This window comes from Asparagus officinalis, chromosome 10, assembly GCF_001876935.1.
Source record: "Asparagus officinalis chromosome 10, Aspof.V1, whole genome shotgun sequence".
NCBI classification, from domain to species: Eukaryota; Viridiplantae; Streptophyta; class Magnoliopsida; order Asparagales; family Asparagaceae; genus Asparagus; species Asparagus officinalis.
In genome coordinates, this window is record NC_033803.1 from 29,506,769 (window position 1) to 29,523,784 (window position 17,016).

At 33.9% G+C, this 17,016-nt stretch overlaps 1 protein-coding gene across 1 annotated transcript; it reads right to left on the minus strand.

Annotated features, from left to right (window-relative positions):
* LOC109826132 (probable acyl-activating enzyme 1, peroxisomal) lies at positions 6,832–8,667 on the minus strand. Its single transcript, XM_020393109.1, has one exon. The coding sequence runs from the start codon at positions 8,399–8,401 to the stop codon at positions 6,965–6,967; it is 1,437 nt and encodes a 478-aa protein (XP_020248698.1). The 5' UTR covers positions 8,402–8,667; the 3' UTR covers positions 6,832–6,964.

A 17,016-nucleotide genomic window follows, 5' to 3' on the forward strand; every position in this document is an offset into this window, starting at 1 on the left:
CATAGAAAACCCGGTTGTGATAGTGGAGATCTCTTCGAGGTGAGGAGCGGAGACGTAGGTCGTGGGGACCGAACTCCGTGAACATATCATTTGTTTGAGATTGTCTCTTCGAGGTGAGGAGCGGAGACGTAGGTCGTGGGGACCGAACTCCGTGAACATATCATTTGTTTGATGTTTGAGATTGCATTGGCGCACTTATTTTCATGTTCATATCTTATATCGCCATTGTGTATTGCTCTTTGTTTATTTAACCTACTATCTAGTTTATATTTATTTCACCCTTGCATTAGTTTATATATCCTTGCATATATTTCATCATATACCTCTTTGCTAGGATATATCTCTTTGTTCATATTGCTTATCCTAGCTCATATATCTTGTTGTATTTCATACTTGATAGGATAACTTGTTATTAGTTTTAATTGGCATAAAATTGGATTAGATTAACATAAGACCATAATCACCCCCCCTCTATGGTCTAACACGAGACACATCATTGTGTCTCACCCGCGAGACACATTGAAGTGTCTCGCAGGCGAGACACTTTGTCCAAGTTTCGGTTATGCTGTTTCGTTGATTTTCGCATCTTGTTGTTTCATCGTTTTGTCGTTTCGCGCGTTCCTTTGCATATTTCTTTGCTTCCTTTTGGCATCGAATGAACTTCTTTGATTCAAATATTGACATTCATCGCCTTCTCTTTATCCCAAGCTGCGTGCGGGAACCTATAGGCAAATTTTGACGCCTACATGTATCTTTTGCAATATCTTTGGTAACTAATTCAAATCAAAAGTAAAACCAAATCCTCTCATTTAGGCGTTCCGTTCCAATATGGAAAAAGGTAAATTTCAGTCTTGTAGTTTCACGTAAAAACTTTTTCCCGAACTCTGAATTTTTCCGGTCGTAATTTTTTTTCACCAAACTCAGAATTGCTTTTTCAGTCTCCAAAACATACATCAGATAATTAATCTAGCACTGTCTAGTATTTCTTTTATTTTAATTTGTATATTATTTTTTTACTTATTTTAATTGTTTATAAGCTTAATTATTATAAAAAAATTTAGTTTTTTTGGATCTTGAGTTATAATTATGACAAGTAACTCTATGATATTTTATCTACAATCCAAGACACTATTAATCGGAGAAATATTATTCAGGTATTTATTCTACAACACTTGAATAATTATTTTTAATTTAATATTTTTTATATTTAATTGTTGCATCTTTAATTTATCTCTGTGGAACATTATCACAAGAAAACGAATCGGTGATGTTTAATATTCAACTCACGATGTTTTTGTTACTTGGAGAACATAATTTAGGCATTTAATACATTCACATATTAATTTTTTTAAATATATTTCTTTTTTTTAAAACATTACAGTAATTAAAATTATTTTAAATACATTTTCAATTTTTTAACATAATACAGCAATAAAAATAATTTTTTTCAAAACAATACTTTTATAGGAATTAAAATATATTTTTGAAAATACAATTCTCTATTTTTTAAAATATTATAGAAATTAAAGTTTTTAAAAATATAATTTTCAACTGTTTTAAATATTACAGCAATTAAGATTTTCAAAATATTCTTGCTAATTTTTAAAATATTATAGAAATTTAAAAATATTTTTTAAAATAACTTTTTGGTTTTCTAAACTTTATATAATTTGAAATATATATTTTAATATATTTTAACAAAATTAATTATATTTTTAAAATATTACATAAATTATAATATATTTTAAAATGATATTTATGGTTTTCTATAATATTACGAAAATTAGAATACATTTTTAGTTTTTAAAATATTACATCAATTAAAATTTTCAAAACTGTCATTTTTATTTTTCCAAAATATTAAAGCACTTAAAATTTTAAATTATATTATTCCATTTTTTAAAAGACTATAGAAATTAAAATGTTTACAAATATTTTTTTGCCTTTTTCAAATATTACAAAAATTAAAATATATTTTTAGTTTTTTAAAATGTTATAGCAATTAAAAATATTTTTTAAAATATATGTTGGTTTTTAAAATTATTATTGCTATTAAATTTTTTTAAATATATTTTAATTTATCTAAAATATTAAAAAAACAAAATATATTTTAAGCTTTTAATATTATTGTAGCAATTAAAACAAATTTTTGGAAATACAATTTTTTAATTTTAAAATATTATAACAACCAAAGTTTTTGAAAATAAAATTTTCTATTTTCTAAAATATTATTGCAAATAAAATTTTTTAAAATATATTTTTAGTTTTAAAATACTACCTCAATTAGAAATTTTCAAAATGTATTTTTTAGTTTTCTAAAGAAATAAAACAATTAAAACTTAAAAGATTAAAATTAAGATAAGTTTAGGTAATATTTGAAATTATTGATATGAAATTTTTATAATTGAGTGACTGGCATACTATTTTTAATTATGTATTTTGTTTATTATTATTTTAATTATGTATTTCTAAAATTATAAAGATAATTTAGTTTCTTAATTTCTAATTTCTAATTTGGATATTTTTTATTTTTAAAATATTTGTTAAAATTTATTTTCAATTTTCTAAAATAGTTTTGCATTTCAATTGGTTTCATAATTTATAAATTTAATTAAATTTTTATTTTTTGCTTTCAAAAAATTGTGAAAATTCATTTTCATACCAAAAAATTGTTTTAAAAATAAAATTAATTTCAGTAAAACTTGAATTAAATAATAAAAAATTTAGTAAATTTCAAATTACCAAATTAATCTTGCCTAATATAAGTTACAAATTATAACTGCCAAATCTTACTTTAATATAACTACATAATTTAGATCATGTTCATAATTTTCTAAATTATTTCAATTTATTTTAATTTAAAAATATTTATTAAATAATATCAAAATTTTAGTAAATTTTAAATTACAAAATTAATCTTACCTAAGATAAATTACCAATTTAAACTACCAAATCTAACTTTAATTTGATTACCTAATTTTGGTTGTGTTTAAAAATTTTCAAATTATTTAAAGTTATTTTACTGAAAAAAGTTTTTTTTTGAAATGATTAAATAATTATAATAAATTTCAAATTATGAAATTAATATTACTAAATAAATTTACTAATTTAAACTACCAAATCATACTTTAATTTAACTGCTAAAGTTGAAAGAGATCAATGAGGTTCTTTGTTGCAGTTGTCATAAAAAATAAAATATGTAGAAGAAAGGTAAATAGGATGTTATAATTTTTATAAAATATAAATTATTTATAGTTTATAAAAATTAAATTGAATAAACAATATATAACAAAAATATATATTTAACTTTAGATATAAACTTACCTTACAATTGACTGATGGAATACGCATCACTATATTTATAATATTCCATCACGATGTTCTTTGTTTAATGAAAATTAGTCCTTTTGAATTAGCAACTTCGCTGGGTTTGATACGTTTTCAATTTAATAGATGAAATTATAAATTAATATGCATTTTCTTAAACAGGATGCAGACAACAAGGATATTTCACTTTCTATCAAGAGATTAATCGGTAAAAATATGTGTTTCCATATTAAAGTTACAGAGTTTAACATAAATAAATGCGTTGAAGACTACACAGTTATTAAATCATTGATGATGATGTAGATGATGAAACACTCAACGCGCTATTGCTGCTAACTGACGGAAATGTAACATTTACATAATCTTATTAAACAATTATATTTGTATAAAATGTAGTCATTATTCTAATACTAAATTTGTTTTTGTCAAAGGATAAAAAGTCACTCGATATGACGCTAATTGATTGTGATGATGCAGTAAATCAATTGAACATACTCCTGACTTATCGGCACCTAGAAGTAGTTCTGATAAAAATTCTACGAAAAATATTTTTACTAAATTTAATATTAGTTTCATTATTTCAAAAATTAAATTATTAACATGTTATTCTAAGGCGAATGCACAAGAAGGGAAACCAATTGAATTGAATCAGGATGATACCATTGATAATTAATCTATTGAATTAACTCTAGGCTTATCCACACTGATATCCACCACCAATAGCAAAGCCAAAAAGAAGATTTTAGATTTTTCGCTTATTGCTACACTTGACTCTTCTGCATTTAAAATCCCACCTACAACTATTGAAAAAATAAAGGCACAATCAGGTTGGCTTATTTATACATTAATTAATTTTGATATATAATTTTTTAATTTTAAATTTACTAAATAAACATGTTTTATATTTTGCTAAAATTGACAAAGAACCAACACTTTCAACTTTTAAAAAGAGGATTAAGATGAAGAAAAATTAATTAAAATTATTGGAGCTTTTCTTAATGTTTTGCTTATTACATCCTATGACTGGTTGATCGATTAAGACCTTTTTGTGATGCATTATTTACAAATAATGTTTTTTGAATACTAAATTGACTTATATCTTTATTTAATTCAAGTTGCATTTAGGATACTTTGATTATTTTTATTTTTATTCATTAATTATGAAAAAAATTAGTTTAAATGATCTTAATTTTGATTATAGCTTTATATAAATTGTTTAATATCATTATTTCCAGACGGGTACATGTTCTCTAACCTTAACGGGCGTGGGGGAGGAGGGGGTTCACGTGCTTCGAAGGGTGTTTAGTCATTAGATCTTTAAAAATATATTAGGATAAGAGTGATTGCAACACAAAATAGCAACAGGATGAAATAAGGATGAATTACGATAAGACCGTGCTTAACACGGACTAAAATACTAGTGTAGGTAATTTGCCATATATTTTTAACTTGTTATTTTTTTTCGCTCTAAATGTTTATAGAGTTTATTTTTTGAATGAAATGATACTTATTATTTTTTTAACTTGTTTGCACTAATGTTTTGGCCATCCACAAACGATACATGAGTTTTTCTCATAAACTAAAAGTTTTATCCAATTTTTTATTTCTAAACTAACAAAATTTTGGATAAAATTAGTTGTGAATTTTTTGTAGTATTAGGCCCACGTGTCATTTTCTGAGTTGCGATAAAAAGACACGTGAATAACTTTTAAATGGGAGGCTTTAATCGCAAACCACTGCTTCCTGTTTGCGTATAAAGGAGAGATTAGCCATGATCTTCGAAAGTGATCAGAGGCTTTCCATTTTTTAACATATTCTTTCGAATTTGGAGGACGAGATCACTAATACCCGGCAATATAAAAATGTGAGTTCATAAAAATTTGAAATAACCAAGGAATACGAATTTTATATGATCTTTCAGAGAGAAATAATCGATAACATTCTTAGAAGATTGGGAAGAACTAATTAGGAACACATTTAAAGAGAATAGGTATAAGTCATATATAACAAACATCATACTTTTTTTATCGCAACAAACATTATACATCGATCAGCTGCTTATTTGATCTCAATCTCATATCATTGCTGAGAATTGCATTTAGTTTTTTCTTTGACTAGTCGAATTACTTAGGAAATTATTCAATTAGAGTACCCATCAATATTTCGCAAAATTATATTTCAAACATTTTCCCGCCGCCATTAATGAATAGGCTTGCACTGTATAGATATTGTACACATTTTCATGCAGCCCTCTACCTTATTAGTATTTACAAAACTATCGATCAAATTTTAGTATTTGTAAAAATACCCTCCAAACCATCAACTTTGGAAAAAAAAATTGCCCTAAAATCAGCAAATTATCAACTTTGTGAGTGAAAATTAAATTATTTTGTTAATGAATTTTACATTCAGTTACAAATCATCCCATTAAAGTTAATGATTGATTAATTTGTGAGTATTTTTTTCCGAAATTGATGATTTGAGGGGTAGTTTTGCAAATATTCATGATGTAAAGGGTATATATGCAAATAAACATTTAAACAATAAGCGATTTTTTAACCCACCCTATTACAAAAAGTGCTTTTACCTATGAGCCCAAAGCTTTTACCCACACTTGTTTTAAAACCCATCCACTTCCAAAAAAGATTTTACCTGCAAACTTAAAGCTTTAAACCCAATAATTTTTTCAACGGTAAATATTTCGCCTAAAGTTCAACTTCCATTGAAGTCATCCACTTTCTAAAAGGTTTATTGCCTATAAACCCAAAGTTTTACCCCCATTTATTTTAAAACCACACACTTCTAAAATCAGTCTTAGACATAATAGAAAAACCTCCATTAGATTAATTATAAACATACTTTGTATTAAAACAATCATGTAGGTAATTTGTAATATTTTTATTGGAACTTAGTACTTTTCTGTTCTAAATGGTCATCCATTTTATTTTTTGAATGAAATGGTTAAAATATTAGTTTTTTTTACTTGTTTGCACTACGCAAATGATAGTGAGTTTTTTTTATTATAAACTAAACGTTTTACCCTTTTTTTTAGTTTTAAACTAACACGATTTTGGATAGAATTAGTTATTCGTCCGCACATCATTTTCTTAGATGAGATAAATTTTGGATAGAATTAGTTATTCGTCCGCACATCATTTTCTTAGATGAGATAAATAGACACGTGAACAACTTTTTAAAAGGGGAGGCTTTAATCACAAACCATCTTTTTCTCTTTCTATATAAAGGAGAGATTAGCCATGACTTATGAAAGTGATTGGAGACTTTCTAACTTCAACATATTCTTGTGAATCCGGAAAACGAGATCACTAGTACCCAACAATATAAAACTTCCAATTCAAATGTGAGTTCCTAAGTTTGAAATAACCACAGAATATGAATTTTACAAGATTTTTCAAAAAGAAATGGTTAGTAATAAATATTCTTAGAAGATTGAGAAGAATTAATTAGGAACACGTTTAAAATGAATAGATATAAGTTCATATGTAACAAACATAATACATTGATCAGATCTCAACCCCATATCATTGCTGAGACTTCCATTTATTTTTTGGTTCAACAAATCAAATTACAAATGAAATTCTTCATTTGTACAGTATCCACAATTACTTTTAGAATACTATATTTCAAGCATTTTCCCGCCGCCATTCATGAATAGGCTTCCCATAGCCTTGGCCCTCTCCCTGAGAACAAACTTCTGCATCTTCCCCGTCGAAGTCTTCGGCAGCTCCCCGAAAACCACGCTCTTGGGCACCATAAAATCCGGCAGCCGAGCCCGACAGAACCCTATAATCTCCTCAGCATCAGCAGAAGCTCCATCCTTGAGCTTCACAAACGCACACGGCGTCTCCCCCCAGTACTCATCAGGTCGTCCAACCACCGCAGCTTCAAGCACCGCCGGGTGACTATAAACTACCGACTCGACCTCGATCGTGCTTATATTCTCCAGGCCGGAGATTATGATGTCCTTCAGCCTATCCTTCACCTGAATATACCCATCAGCATGCCTCACCCCGAGATCCCCTGTCCTCATCCATCCCCCTGCAAAAACCTCCTCCGTGGCTTTTAAGTCCTTGAAGTATCCGTTCATCACCGTGTTGCCTCGAAACATAACCTCCCCCATTGTTTTGCCATCGGCCGGGACGCTTTTCATTGTCTCCGGATCTTTGACGTCGACCGCCTCCGTTCCGATATGTCGAATTCCCTGCCTCCCCATCATCTTTGCCTGCTGATCCACCGACAACTCGTCCCACTCGGGCTTCCACTCGCACACTGTCGCGGGCCCGTAGGTCTCCGTGAGTCCGTACACATGGACGACTTTAAATCCCATCTCCTCCATCTTCTCCAAGACTGGTGGTTGCGGAGTAGCCCCGCCCGTCATGACGCAGACCATCTGGCCAGCTGCGAGCGGCTGTCGGTCAGCAGGCGGACAGTTTGCCATCATGTTGAGGACGGTAGGGGCACCGGTCATGTGAGTAACTCCATACCTGGTGATTTTCTCGAAGATGGTCTTTGCGGTGAAATCGCGGAGGCAGACGTTGACCCCGCCCTGTGCCGCTATGCCCCAGGTCAGGCACCAACCATTGCTATGGAAAATGGGCACCGTCCATAAGTAGACCGGCAAAGTCCTTATTTCACTAAAGAGAATGGAACTGATGCAGTTGAGGTAGGCGCCGCGGTGTGTGTAGACCACGCCTTTCGGCCTGGATGTGGTGCCGGATGTGTAGTTTAGGGCGATAGGATCGCACTCGTCGATCGGCCACTTGATGTCGAAGCAGGGGTCTCCGGTTTTGATGAGGCTTTCGTAGTTTAAACCAGGTGAATGAGAGGAGTCTTCAGAGGGTTCCGGGATTGGGATGAGGAGAGGGGATTTGGAGTTGGATTGTGAAAGGAGGTTGATGGCGTCTTCAGCGATTGTGAGGAACTGGTGGTCGACGAAAATGAGCTTGGCTTCAGAATGTTTGAGGAGGACGGAGACCATGGCTGCGTCGTGGTGAGCGTTGAGGGTGCAGATGACTGCCCCGGCCATTGGGACGCCGAAGTTGAGCTCGTACATGGCTGGGACGTTTGGAGCGAGGACGGCAACCTGGTTCGGCAATAGAAGAAGATTCAGTGTACAGACTCTCTATGACCTTGATTGCAAAGAATGTCTATAATTAGTTACTAGGAATGGTATTATTAGTTTATCTCCATAGATTCTGCATTCAAAAATGTGAGATTCATTCCCAAGAATCATAGCGATCATGTTAAAAATTTATGAGTTTAACCGTGGAGCTGACATTCATTACTCTATAAAGAATTACAACTAGATTCAGAGCATAGGTACGTTTTTCATTTATTTCATCTTCTGTCATAATGAATATAAGAATGAAAAAAAAAAGAAAGGTCGTGGAAGTTGCGCTTCCGTTCATGGAATTGATATATTTAATAAACCTGCATGTGGAAGTTGCTTCCGTTCATGGAATTGGTATATTTAACAAACCTGCTTCACTTTCATATATTTTAATCATTGGTGATTTTAGTTAAACAGGGGCCGCCGAGAGGGACTTAACATCATTGACCTCTATATCATTTCTTAATAGGGGCCGGCGCGCCGCCGAGAGGGACTTAACATCATTGGTGATTTTAATTAGTTCTTCGTCTCTAATCATATTCCTCAACACCAAAACCTAATATCATTCGGGTCTCCTCCAAATAAGTCATTAGGCTATGGGAACAGCACTCCGTCTTTGACCTCTATAGTAGTAGTTGGTCCTATTGCTGTCATAATCTCCACAATCAAACAACCGGATCTAAATGGCGATCACATTTTCTTCGTCTCGACCTCAAATCCGCACTGCATTCCCTCGACAAATCTATTTCATCGTAGGGGATATGAGATGTAGAGGGGATCTGAGTGGCGTCTGGCAACGCAGCATCAAGGAGAGAGGAGAGAGGAGGTTTCAGATCTGATTTGGGGGGGCGGATGAGAGGAGAGAGGAAAGACAATTTGAGTTGGATAAAGTGGGGGTAAAATGGGATAATAAGACAATTTGAGTGGGACAATTAGTATGACATCTTTTTATAATATGATACTACAGATCAATTAAGTTCAAAAACTTGATATAACATCAAATGATTAAATAAATAATAGTTATAATATACAATAATATTATTTTTAAGATTATTTTAATATAAAATATTAAAAACAATATAATAATATATCCATCATCAAGGGAGCAATATATCCATCATCAAAGCAGCAATTTAGGACTGATATACTGGCACCACCTCGACTATGGCATTTATTTGTCATTGCACCTATTTCTTTAGTAGGTTTTTAATGTTTTAGGGGTTTCACCAGTGCAACGAAAGCCGAACTCCATTTCTCATCTGGTGACCTTCCTAGTGATCTGCCACCATGTGAATGTTGAGCCCACGCTGGGCATTTTGGGTCATCTTGCAAGCGTTAAGACTAGCAAGAAAGAGAGCCATTTCTACCTGCAAATAATCGGTGGTTACCGACTGGTGTCCAACATTCCCAAGACAAACAAGAAGCGGAGGGAAAAGTTTTTCTTTATCCTTCTCGCCGATCCGATTTTGGCTAGCCTCATGTGGCCAGAAATTAATAAGGAGAGTCTAAGAGTGGAGAAGCTCTCGGCAGTTGAGGCGCGAGGGTTGGTAGAGGATTTGTGTCTACAAAGGATCTCGTTCCTAGGAGAACCTGTTCGACAATGCTATCCTTCTAGCTATCGGCATATCCCCTATCCTCACCACTGAGGCAGATCAAGCCTGAACTATGGTTCTAGTGGTCGACAAGAAGCCCACATACCGGTTGCTTTGGGTCTTCCAACTACTGCACTGGAGGATCGATATGAGTGGTCCTTCCCCCATTGCATCGACAAGCTTTCCCCTCACACTTAGAAGGCGATCCAAGCGTTGTTGATGGGGCCTGTTAAATCCCCTCCTCGCTATGAGAGGGAGCCGTTGGTGGAGCATCTCATTATTTCTAAGCACCGCATGGATCGTAGGGGGTCAGTATTGGAGTTTAGAGCTGATCAAGTAAAAGCTATGAAGCAAATCATTCTTTCAGATGATGAGGCATTGTTGAGCAGTAGTGTTTTTAATGCACGAGGTGCAATGCATGGCGCAAAGTCAGTTTACACGAACATGCACAAGGCGCAATGCGATGCGCGTACCCGAGTGAAGCGAGGCGCACTCCAGACCACAAAAATTTTGAAGATATACAATATGCATGAAAAAAATATATTTGTGAAATTTCACATAGAAAATGTTAAGGACTCAATATAAATAATGTATATACTACCAAATCACAAGATAATATTTTAATCATTGAAGCAAATCAAGTTGTCCATCAAAACAAATCAACTAAGCAACAACACTTAAGGAGTTTACTAACATCAAAGCTAAGCAAGCAATCTAACAAAAAAAGCAAATAAGTAGCAAAATAATAGCCTAATGACTCTAATAATCCTCATTAACATCATCATCATCCCCTTCAAAGGGAATATCCTCCTCTTTAGTCTCCTCCTCCTCATCATTAAACTCCTCTTCATCTTCCGACTAAGAAACTAGCTCCCTCCTCCTCGATGATGAACCAATACCACTCGAAGATCCTCGAAACCTACTAGTCGATCTTAGATATATAGCATCATCTTCTTCATCTCCCATCGCATCTCCTACGGCACCATATGTAAGGTTGTACTAGCCCTTCACCAAGTTATTCTCTGCATTTTCACCTTCACCGAACTGCCCTAACAACCACTCATTGCTTTCATCTATATCAGCCAACTTAATCGGATCAATAGAATCTCTACAGTCAAATCTCTCCTTCAATGCTTGGTTGTACTTGCAGTAAAGATCTTGCAACCTCTTATGATCCAATCTATTCCTCTTCTGGGTGTGTATCTGTAATTTATACAAATTAATCAAATCAATATCCATATCTCTAAGGGAATTAAATCTATTTTGTTGAATAAAATAAAACTAATCATACTTGCTCAAAAGTACTCCAATTTCTTTCGTAGTCAAAGGAGCTACAAGTAAGGCTGAGGACTCTAACAGCAAGCTTCTGTAACTCTGGTGCTGATGCACCATAAGACTCACACCAATCAGCCGTCAATTTAAATAGAGTGTGATTAGTAGTGTATTTCCTATAAAAAAAATCTAGTCAATTAAGGGTTTATATTATGCATATTTACCTAGAGACTTTTTCTTTCTGTTTCTCTTAGCTATCTTTATACCAAAAAGACTCCCAGCATGCTTATATATATCCAACTGCCTATCAATCTTGTCTTGGTCTTGTGTGGGCACCATCTTCTCAATGACTTGATAAAGACATTTCATAACTTCGTTATCCCCTTGGATGTTTGGATGGTCATAGAAAAATGCAGGATTAAGGTAATATCTTGCAATATACAAAGGCCGATGAAGCAGATCTTGTCACCTCTTATCATTGATATCAAATACCTCAGAATATTTTGTTGAATCATCAACAAAGGATTTAGCATTAGCCTCCTTAGCTTTATCCATCGCCTCATAAATGAATCACATAGCAGGCTTCTTGTCACCATCAACAAGTTTCAGAATACCAATGAGAGGAGCCGTGAGCTTGAGAATACGAACGATGTTGTTCCAGAAAGATGACATATGAACCATCCTTTCAGCTGATTTGCCCTTTGAATCTCTTGCCCACTTACTTTGCCTCTATTTCTCCAAATTAAACATCTTTCTGAGGTTATTTTTCTGTCAATGGATGCTTGACAAAGTCATAAATGACGTGGCAAATCGTGTCACCGCCGGTCTAAGAAACTCTTTGATGTTAGTTTCACCTCTCATCAGGTTCAAAACCCATGCATGTGAGTAGATGAATCCCGTCAACTCTATAGCTCGACTCAAGGTTAGCTTCACATATGGTAGTTTACCAATATCCTTGAGCATGAGATATTAATACAGTGACCAACACACGGAGACCAATATAAATGAGGATACTCCTTTTTCAATTCAGCTCCCATAACAAAAAAGAAAAAAAAAGATCAATATCCGAGCATCCTAACATAGAAAAGGATTCATAACTAAAATAAAATCTATTGCTTAAATTTTACCTACATATTTGAGAATAGAATGGTTATCTGTGATGATATGAACAACATTCTGAGGTGCTATGAGCTTAATCTACTCACTAATCATCAGAAGCATTAATAGAGGAAAGAAACATCGTACCATGAGGAGAGCTTACAAGAAAGTTGATCAATGTCCTCCCCGTTCTGTCACTCTAACCATCTGACATGAAAGAACAACCTTTGGTAGCCTACACCTCCTTATGAGGTTGTATCAGATCATCGGTGTATTTTTTTCTCCTTCCTAAGCAAAGGCTCTCTCAAATGGTGTAATGTTAGAGGAGGCAAGTTTGGCCCAAAATCCCCAACGGACTTTAGCATGATTTTGAAAGACCTAAGACGAGCAACATTAAAGGGAACACCAGCTTGATACCACCACTGAGCTATGTCTTGATTAACTTTAGTCATTGCATCTTTTTTGAGGCTTTCTTTAATACACATTTTCCTTAACTTGCGCCTTCTTTCATCCTTGGCGATCTCTAGAGTAGGATCAAATATAAGAAATACATCCATCGACCCCTTCCTCTTTGGGCCTATGGAAGATCCCACACTGTGCAAGCCAACACTCCCTCTTCCTCTTGCTGTTACCAAAGATGACTTAAGAACCGCCGGGTCACTTCCTCTATCTCTAGATTCTTGTACTTGTACTTGTTCATCTTCAAGCTCCTCATCATCGATCTCTACCATGTTCTCATCTCCAAGATCGGGGAGATAATCATCTATAGCATGTTGTCTTTTAGCTATCTTTTGTCTTTCTTCATAACCTTTTATGTCTTCAACCACATTGTAAGGGACTTTTTGACAAAGCCTCACATTTTTACGTTTCCTATCCGTCCCTGTTAGTTGCTATTTTTGTCGAGATATGCCGCCATTTGTGAAATTGTTACAAAATATGCACTTGTGTCTATTGGCATTCCCATCATCAACTAATGAAGTATATTTCCATGTATGATCTCGTCTTCTACCACCACTCGCTGAAGAAGACATATCTACACCAAAACACATATATGCATTATGCAACAAAATTCATATATTTACATATAATATAGTATATAGATTTAGTGTATTAAACTTGCACATTAATTTTCATTCAACCATGAAAATTATTAAAACTTTCATACGAGTATATTGCATCACTAACAACAATATTGATAAATTTTATTTTTCTCTTTACAGGTTACAAATGGCGAATCAACTAGTAGCACTACACCTAGCATCAAGTAGCAAGAATCAATACTCGCAGTCTTGCACAGGAAATCAAATAGTTGCACTAGTACTACACCAATAAGCTTGAACAATTTCAACAATTATGACTAATATGTATTAATAAGAAACAAGCAATTAGTTCTTAATATCATGACTCTACATATTGATATTAAGCCAAAGAAAAAAATAGTTAACAGTCAAGAGCGATAATAATTAAAAATTTTAATTAAGAACTAACAGTTAGGAAGAGTAAGTTAGTTAACATTAAATCTCTCTTTGTAAGTTAGTTAACAAAATCTTTTTAAGAATGGTTTTCTATTTTAGAAACTAGATTTACAAATATTTTATTTGAAACTAGTTTAGTTCAATTTGGAGTTCATTTGCTATATACAATTTTCAGTTAAAGATCATACCCGTGCAGTAGTTTTCTGCGGAATATATATACCACTAGTAAATCTCTTTAATTTCTCATATATAAACGAAATTGATTATTAAAATATGATAGAATTACACATTAAAAGAGATGTAATTCATTTTAAAACTTGATTTCAATCTTAGATATCACATCCTTAGGTTTTAACATGATTAGTTTACAAGAAGAACTCAAATAATCAAATAAACTAGGATTTTTACATGGTAAAACTTAGTTTACAATTGTAAAACGGAATTTTATATTAATCCTAATGATCATGATCATAAATTTAATTCCAACAGTAATTAAACAAAATATTCAGTTCTAGCATTGATCAAAATTATCATCGAAAATCTAATTTATTTTAACATAGAAGTTAATCATAACAGTTAAAGCTCAGACATAAAAATCTCATTTCTTAAACTTCTTATAATTTCAACTAATTACACGGAAAGGTTTGGATGAGCGTAGTCTTGCCTTGATGTCGCTGAAAATCCCCAAGCAAATGTTCATACCAGATCCCTCCTTGCTGCAAACCGCTATCCCCCGTCTTCTCTAAAAAAATGGCACAGGGAACACTCCCATGTTTCCTCTTCTTCAACGTCACAGGAGAAACTCTAAGTTTTACAAGTAGGATTTGAGAGGAGGAAGAGATTGTTGTGGAGTAATTAGAAGTGATAATGGGTTTGGAGTTGTTTTTCTTTGACAGAGATTTCTTTGGAGACGAGGAGTCGTTGTTTTAGAAACTGGGAACTAATGCTCTCAGTATCAGGTTCTTCTTTGTTTTTGAGAGAAGAAACATGAAGAGGAAAATCATGCATTTGTTTTGTTTTTGTCAATACAAATCACATATATTTTATGCTAGTGAGGAGTGTTGACATCCAGCTCTAGCCGCACGGAAGCTACAGTAATTCCGTCACAGTAATCTGCTACAGTGATTGGGGATACTATTCATGGAAGATTATTTTCTGTGCATGGTTTGTTTAGTGTATTGGCTGCAACTTTCTCATCCAACCTCAGAATGAGGTGATTTAAAATATTTTGGAAAGCTGTTGAAGAGACCTATAACTTTGGTCTTTTGAGTTTTTCCATATTCTAACTGCATCAGTATGTTAAAGTCCTAAACTCTTAACTGGTCACGTGTGTGATTTGTGCATTTGCACTCGTATATTCACGTATATACATTGATGATTTGTGCATTTGCACTCGTATATTCACGTATATACATTGAATTGATCTCAAATCAATTCCTAGCATACTCAAACATCAAAATATGATATTTATCTTTATATAACATATTTCTTGTTATTTATCACAAAACATTCAAATTTTCGAGGTTTTACATTCTTCCCCCCTTAAAAGAATTTCATCCCCAAAATTCTGCAATCGTATCCTAGAGATTGATAATACCAGAAAAGTATATTGAGGGGAAAATCTAGACAAGGAAACCCTCATATATATATCTCGTACCATTAGCCTACAGGTATGAACATACCGATATTTACATTTAACGTTCTAGAATGTCAATGTTCCCACTTAACCCCTAATCAACTGGAACTAGTACGTCGGGTGAAAAATCCAAACAAGGAACCCCCCATGTATATACCATGTGTTCCTAATACTTAGGAGCTAAGTGTCAATATCCATATTCTAGCTTTAAATGTAAATATGGCCAAAGAGATAAATCATAAGCAAAACACAAATCATAATCAAATCAGTTTACCTGTCCAAACAGGTGTTGGTAGTCGTGACACATGTTCTCCTTGCGCTCCTAAGAAGCCTCCTTAGCTCCCTTCCGGTTCCACTGAACTTTCACTAAGGGAATGACCTTATTCCTTAGTCTCTTGTCCTCTCTAGCAAGGATGGAAATTGGCAACTCAATGGTGGACAAATCTGTCTGAATTTCGACCTCAGGTGTATCAATCACCCTCTGCTGCTCCTCGTTGTGTAGGTGCTTCTTGAGTATCAACACATGAAATACATCGTGCACACTTGACATCGATGCTGGAAGATCTAGTCTATATGAAACTGCTCCAACACGCTCGATAATCCTGAATGATCCAATATATCTCGGGGTAAGTTTTCTTGTCTGCCAAATCACTGAACGCCCTTCATAGGTGATACCTTCAACATGACAAAATCTCCAACCTGAAACTCAAAAGGTCATCGTCTCTGATCCACGTAGATCTTTTGCTAACACGTAGATCTTTTGCTAACTCTGAGCGGTAAGAATACGCTCCCTAATCAATGTTACCTTCTTCATAGTCTGCCTCACAAGTTTTGGCCCAAGTAATAGGCTATCCTCCGGCTCTGCCAAACAAATCGAGGATCTACAGGGTCTCCCATACAATGCATCATACGGAGCCATACCGATCATCATTTGATAACTGTTGTTATAATCAAACTCGATCAAAGGTATGTGGTCCTCCCAACTGCCCTGGAAGTCTAGAATGCAAGCCCGCAACATGTCCTCCAAAATTTGGTTCACTCTCTCCGTTTGCCCATTTGTCTGTGGGTGAAATAAACTATTGTATGATAATCTGCTGCCGAATGAATCTTGGAAGCTTCTCCAAAAGTATGAATTGAAAACTAAGCCTCGATCTGATATGATCGTCTCTCGATCTAATAAGATCCTCGCATAAGTCTCGACAGTGTAGGTAGTCTTCACTGATATAAAATGTGCTGACTTCGTCAACCGATCAACTATCACCCAAATAGAATCATTCCCTTTCTTCGACCTCGGTAACCCCATAATGAAATCTATAGAGATATCCGCCCATTTCCATTCCGGAATGGGTAAAGGCTGTAGGATTCCTCCTCGTCTCTGATGTTCTGCCTTTACTTGTTGACAGGTAAAGCATCTTGCCACATATTTCACCAATCACAGTAATATCCTCTAGTGGAATCAAGTAGAAGTAAAGGTACAAAAAAGGC

What these genes read in the sequence shown, in the direction of transcription:
- LOC109826132 (XM_020393109.1), bottom strand. Translation starts at nt 8,401, where the DNA reads ATGTACGAGCTCAACTTCGGCGTCCCAATGGCCGGGGCAGTCATCTGC.